This window comes from Lycium ferocissimum, chromosome 8 (genome assembly GCF_029784015.1).
Source record: "Lycium ferocissimum isolate CSIRO_LF1 chromosome 8, AGI_CSIRO_Lferr_CH_V1, whole genome shotgun sequence".
Classification (NCBI taxonomy): Eukaryota; Viridiplantae; Streptophyta; class Magnoliopsida; order Solanales; family Solanaceae; genus Lycium; species Lycium ferocissimum.
The window spans coordinates 46,927,157-46,933,674 of NC_081349.1; the positions used below are offsets into that span (position 1 = coordinate 46,927,157).

General features: G+C 36.7%; 2 protein-coding genes across 3 annotated transcripts; both read left to right on the top strand.

Moving 5' to 3' along the window:
• The first annotated feature begins 805 nt into the window (after positions 1-805).
• On the top strand, positions 806-3,624 carry LOC132068655 (B-box zinc finger protein 25-like). 2 transcript variants are annotated; one of them, XM_059462312.1, is made up of 3 exons: positions 806-1,132; positions 2,542-2,748; positions 3,193-3,624. In XM_059462312.1, exons 1-3 carry the CDS (start codon positions 950-952, stop codon positions 3,391-3,393), a joined length of 591 nt encoding a protein of 196 aa, XP_059318295.1. In that variant the 5' UTR covers positions 806-949; the 3' UTR covers positions 3,394-3,624. The 2 variants fall into 2 exon arrangements, with proteins under 2 accessions (XP_059318295.1, XP_059318294.1); XM_059462311.1 differs by having other exon boundaries at positions 811-1,132; positions 2,542-2,850.
• Positions 3,625-3,975: 351 nt separating this feature from the next.
• Positions 3,976-5,709, top strand: LOC132067016 (leucine-rich repeat receptor-like protein kinase PEPR1). Its single transcript, XM_059460185.1, has one exon. It carries the CDS (start codon positions 4,100-4,102, stop codon positions 5,345-5,347), a length of 1,248 nt encoding a protein of 415 aa, XP_059316168.1. The 5' UTR covers positions 3,976-4,099; the 3' UTR covers positions 5,348-5,709.
• Positions 5,710-6,518: the final 809 nt, after the last annotated feature.

Consider the following 6,518-nt stretch of genomic DNA (forward strand, 5'->3'; position numbering starts at 1 on the left):
GAGTTGGAGTGTCAGCTACGAGTTAGGCCAAACTTTGCAACTATTTTTCAAACAATCTATTTATATTAAAAAATTACTAAATATGTACAAATTATCAATATAGAACCCATTAATTTGAAAATGCCCTCGCAATTTGAAGAGAAGAAAATTACTTTTTCAGATCTCGTGTTTTTTTCAGATCTCTTATGCGTAAAAAAATGAATATCTCTTGTAAAAAGGTCATAAAACTGAAAAATAATTGTAAACACTAAAAACCCATTTCTCTCATCAAGAACTCATGAATTTTACATTATGACTCCGCCTCTGAACTGGCGGTATGATGATGGGGTGGTGGGGGTGAGGAGCAGACAATCAGCATGAAATATTATTATTTCTATTATCCACACTAAAAACATCATTTTCCTTATTTTAAAGAACTTTAATTTTTTTTTTTTTGAAAATCAAAATAGTTTAACCAACCAACATGAAAATTGAAGAATATTTTTCTCCACCATACCAAACACACCCCTAATGCTTATCACCTCTTCTGGATGTTTGATGCAGCAAGCATAATTTTGTGTATAAAATGTACACAAACTGATCTTTTACCCTCTTACAATTTGAATAAAAAAAATAACTTTCTCAAATCTCTTATGTGTTTTTTTTTAAAGATTTCTTATATGTAAAAAATGAAGATCTTTCGTAAAAGAGTCATAAAACTAAAATAAATTGTAAAAGACCAAAAAATCATTTCTCCAAATCTGAATAACAGAAAATACTATTTTTGACAAAAGAACAAAATACTGGAAGCACTATTAATTTTGACTTAGGTATTCTTTAATTCTTGAAAACTATTCCCCCCAACTTCTCCCCTTATCATTTCTCTTCATAATATAATTCCTCTGTTTACAAGTTCAAAACATACTAGCTTTAAGAGGGTAATTATTTAAGATCTATAGGAGAAATCAATATGAAGATCCAGTGTGATGTGTGTGAGAAAGCTGCAGCTACTGTGATTTGTTGTGCTGATGAGGCAGCTTTGTGCACAAAATGTGACATTGAAGTGCATGCAGCCAACAAATTGGCTAGTAAACACCAAAGGCTTCTTCTTCACTCCCTCTCCAACAAACTTCCTCTTTGTGACATTTGCCAAGTAAGCAAATTTTCTATAACCTTTTAAATGGAACTAAGCTTGTTATATCATTATGTTGTTAGTTGGTGTTTGACTACATCTGCTTAGAATTTGTATAGTTAAAGAAACTAGTCAGATTGGGATTAGTCATAGTTTGATGGCAAGGGCTACTTAAAACTTTTCCACTGTTGGCTTATATAATGTTAAGAAAATGGCCCTTAGGCCTGACTCAACTGAAAGATAGCTTAAGAGGTGAGGATTGTTCAAAATCATATAAGGATATAATAGTCATTTCCTCAACCTTTGGGGACAATCTAACACCCCTCAGTACATCCAGGCTAAGTACATCCAGGCTAACTGGAGCGCGAATAATATAACATGTAGTTTGATATTAGGAAACATAATTTCATGGATGAGTTAGTGTTAAGAAAATAGACCTTGGGCCTAACTTTATCACAAAAGATAGCTCATGAGGTGAGAATTGTCAATACCATATAAGGAGAACAACTCATTCTCTCAACCATTGTGGAACAATCTAACATAGAAAAGGGAGAGAATAAGGAGAGAAGAATAGCTGATGGTTTTTGCCTTTTTACATGCATTGTGGTGCTGACTCTTTACGCATTGTTTTTTGGTGAAATGTTATGAATATCGAAATGAGAGTCGTATGTTCCCCTAGTGCAGATATCTTGTAGTTGTACTTCTAGAGATTGTTGATTAGTTTATCCCTTCCCTGCCATTATCGTAAGTTTGGAAGTTAAGTGATAATTTCTGATCTGCAAGGCATTGGAGAAGGGAGCAATGTGGCCTTCAAACTGCTGAAGAATGTGTTAGGCTAGCAGTGAAATGAATTATGAGAGATAAAGAGTACAACAATAACGCGACCTAGATATTCTGACCAATGAAAGGTTCTCCAATTGTGGAGAAACGAATATATAAGAAACACCTAACAGGTTTGGAATTGAAAGGAAAAATACTTTTGTTTGGGTAGTAGGTTTGAGAGGCTTACAAGTTAGTAAGAAGATCGAAATTATAAATCAATTGTAGTCTAGTCAGTTAGGATACTCGGTCTCACCCTAGAGACCAGGGTTCGATTCCAAAAATTTGTCGCCAACTAGCCTGATATTGTGGCATAGTTGTTGATCTATACCAAAGAATTTTAGTCAAATTTCACCTACTGATGTTGAGATGACTCACCTTCCATTAAGTATATCCTTTATAGTCAATATCTCCAGTCAAAGCTAAGACTCTGGATAACTCGTAAATTTAATGCTTCAGAGCTTAGTGTTTATGTAACATGTGTTAAAGCAGTAGTAAACCTAAGGCGTGTAGCAGTCAAATAAATAAAAAGTGTATTTGTTAAGCATTTCTGATATGACCTCTGAAAAACTTAATTATCAAAATTTACGTTAAACTATTCTTGAATGCAGGTGAAAACAGCCTTCATTTTCTGTTTTGAGGATAGAGCTCTATTTTGTAATGAGTGCGACGAGCCAATTCATTCAGCAAGCAGCTTATCTGCAAAGCACCAACGCTTCCTAGCCACTGGAATTCGAGTAGGTTTAAGCTCAACCTGCATTAATAATACTCTAAAAAGCCAAATGGAGCGACAACCTCCCAAGCAGAATGCTCAGCAGGTTTCCATTAAAACAGCTCCGCAGGCTTTGTCAAATATCACATCGCCATCTTGGGCTGTTGATGACCTAGTAGGATTTTCAGAATACGAGTCCAATCACAAGGTTAGAGAGACTTGCTCGATTTTATTTTTATTTGGTGTTTATTTATCTGGCTTGATGATGACATGAGTTGAGCTTAAATGGAATAATGATGATTCATATAGCCGACCCCGATTTTTTTGGGACTGAGGTGTAGCTGTCGGTGTTGTTATGCTATGACTCTCCCTAATAGGGGACTTTTTTTTATCAAGAAGCCTAAACTATTCGATCTCAATGGTATACCAGTTATCAAATTTGAGACACACTTACATGAAGTTGTGGCAACCAATCATTCCAGAGAACTATCTCATTGTTCTTTGTGCCCCCATTTTGACAAACATTGATACATTATTTCATTCTCTACAGAAGGAGCAACAACTTGAACTCGGCGAACTTGAGTGGTTGAGAGAAGTTGCTCTGTGTGGTGAACGACCGGTAGCTGAAGTACCTGAGCTGTGCAATGGATCTCCATACAGGCCGACCAAGTTCTACTACACGCCTCATAAAAAACCCAGAATAGAAATCCCAGATGACGATGAGTATTCTACAGTTCCAGATCTTGGTTGAACTCCAACACCAAGAATTTAATACTGTATGTTACAACATGTTAGCATTGCTTTCACTATGGAATGTTTGTGAAAATATGTAAACGTGTCTGCGTGTATTAAGGTTGTTTGGTTGTTGGTTAGAGTTATGCAGGAATTAGTTATGCATAGATTAGTTATGTAGGGTTTAATTATTCATATATTAGTTATTCTATCTTCTACCTTGCATAAATAATACATAGATTCCCTCATAGTTTATACATGTATTAATTATGCGGATTGTAAATTGTTAGCCAAACACCGTACTTGGTGTGTTGTATTTTATACAAATCATCTAAAATGTTACCGAACAATATGGTAGTATTAGTTATGCTGGTTTTAATACATAAATAACTCTCTTCCTAACCAGAACGATCCATAAAAGATGAGCGACCTCATGTTTGTCAACATCTATGTTTAGTAGCTAATTAGGTCCTAATTCTCTTTTGATTCACTTTGTTTATCTGATTCTTTATGCTTTCTTTTGATAATTTTTCACAACTTTGCAATGATCAACTTATACATATTTAGAGTTGGAACAGGACTAGTAAAGCACTCTCCAACTTGCGACCTATTTTCCAAGAATCCATTTTGCATGACCTTCCTAAAAATTTCCAGTTCTAACTTTAAAACTTCATATAAGGAGCCCTTTACCTGACTATTCAGTCACTCAAAGCCCTCTAAACAAAATGGCCAGATTAATTAACCCCATTTTCTTCTCCTGCCTGTACATAAGTTTCATATATACTCTTTCTGTCAATGCAACAACTTTGCAATCTGATATTCAAGTTCTAGAGGCCATCAAAACATCGATAGACCCCGTTTCAATCTCTGCAGATTCATTCCTCAGCAGTTGGGATTTCAACTTGGACCCTTGTGAGACAACGGGGACAAGTTTCTTGGGAATTCTTTGCACAATTCCTCTAGACACTAACACCTCGAGCCGGATAATGGAAATCGATCTAGAAGGAGATGAACTCGAGGGTTTCTTGACACCATCAATCGGGAATTTAACAGAACTTGTTTCTCTCAATCTGGGCAGGAACAAATTCAGAGGGCCAGTGCCAGAAACTATCACTAATTTGAAGAAACTCACAAGTCTTCAACTTTATGAGAATTATTTCTCTGGTAGTCTTGTTAATGGCATTGGTGTACTAAGAAAACTTGAAGTTCTTGATGTGTCAAATAATAGGCTATCTGGTTCAATCCCTACATCAGTTACAGCACTTAGAAGTTTGACTCAGTTAGACCTGTCTAACAATGAATTGACAGGGAGAATTCCTCAACTTAATGGATTATGGCAGCTCAGTTCATTTGATCTTTCCAATAACCAGATTTATGGGAATCTTCCACAGTTCCCATTGAAGATAAAAACACTATCACTTGGTCACAACTTGCTCTCTGGACACATTACCCCTGTGAATAAGCTTAGACATTTGAGAATATTGGACCTTAGTGATAACAGATTTTCAGGAGGAATCAACAAGGGGATCTTCATGTTGCCTGACATAAGTCACGTAAACGTTTCAGCTAACCAGTTCACGACGTTGGAGGTGGTGGAGTTCTCTGATGATAAAGGATCACAGCTTAACACGCTGGACTTGCATGGCAATCGTCTACGTGGTCATTTGCCCGTGAACTTAATAACTTACCCAAACTTAACAGACATAAACCTTGGGCATAACTTGTTTTCGGGTGAGATTCCAGCAGAGTTTTGGCCAAGGCTCGCGTATTCATGGAGAAGTCTCAACTTGGATTATAATTATCTGGAGGGATCAGTGCCTAGAGAGCTCAACAGGACTATACAAGGGGTTCGGGGAAGTTTAGCGCACAACTGTCTCACTTGTCCAAAGGGGTTACAGCTGTGTCATGGAGGACAGAGGCCAGCTTCAGACTGTGTTGGAAGGAATAGAGGTGGAGGAGGAGACCTTAGTTGAGATATTTAGCTTTGGAATATCTTGAAAATTACTACTGCACTAATTATATAGATGGATTCTAATGTGTTTTTTTTTTCCCCAAGGTTTTAAGTGTTTTTCCTAGCTCCCAATATAGTTTATCAGTTGCAGCCTGTTATCAATAAGCAGTAGCATGGGAATGAAGCTGCTGATATCTTCCTTTTTTTATTTAATCAAGAAACCATTTTAACACTACATCTTCTGCCACCTAGGACAATGACCAATGTGAATGAGTGTAAGCTTCGTTGCATGAACAAAATTAATGTTGATCATGCTAGATGTTACTGCAGTAGCATGATTTTCTGAAGTTGTGTTATTGAATATTTCAGCTTAGATCATGTTTCATATACGTATATTCCTGTATGGATTTACATATCAGAATTGAGAATTGAGTATTGTGGTTGCATCATGTGTGTTGCATCTGGCGAGGTAGACTAATAGACAGTGAGCAGGTGTTGGCTTCGACAAGCACATGGGCATCATCCCAGAACCATATGTGAAGGTGTGGGTTTTATTTTTGGCATAATATTTAAATAGACACCTTAACTTGGCCTCAACTGGCAAGTAAAACCCCCAGTTATGAGAATGCATATCTAAACACCTCAACTTTGTGGGTGCAAGTTTCAGCTTCAGTTACTACACACATACATCTTCCAGAAAAGGTATAAGTTAATGTCAGTCGCATCGCATCTATCATCACAAATATATATAATACCCCTTTGAATTTAGCAAAATTGCTCCATTATGGTGCCAATACGTATAATCACTTTCTAGACGAGGGCCATCGTTGCAATGGACTGCATTGAACCTATCAACTTAACAAACCACTTCAAGAAACATACTTTAGCCCCATCATCAAAACAAGTGCCAGCCAGGAATGCTCGTAAACAATCTAAAACATATATATATATATATATACTAGTTCCCACAGGGATATGTCATGTGTATGGGACTAAACTCGACTACCACTATTAAAAAATCTCTATTTTCCCACTGATTTCCCGTTGAATGTCGGTGGAAAATATCTAAATAGTAGTGTTTCCACACGGAAAAATTTTGAAGTTTCCAGCTTTCAATGGGAACCTGTTTCCCACCATGTGTTTTCCCAGTGAGCTGGTTCAGTGGAATGAGGTGGGAAAATCATGTTTTATAG

What these genes read in the sequence shown, in the direction of transcription:
- LOC132067016 (XM_059460185.1), top strand. Translation starts at nt 4,100, where the DNA reads ATGGCCAGATTAATTAACCCCATTTTCTTCTCCTGCCTGTACATAAGT.
- LOC132068655 (XM_059462311.1), top strand. Translation starts at nt 950, where the DNA reads ATGAAGATCCAGTGTGATGTGTGTGAGAAAGCTGCAGCTACTGTGATT. An exon ending in CTCTTTGTGACATTTGCCAA is followed by an intron (nt 1,133 to 2,541) that starts GTAAGCAAATTT and finishes TCTTGAATGCAG; the next exon opens with GTGAAAACAGCCTTCATTTT. An exon ending in AATACGAGTCCAATCACAAG is followed by an intron (nt 2,851 to 3,192) that starts GTTAGAGAGACT and finishes CATTCTCTACAG; the next exon opens with AAGGAGCAACAACTTGAACT.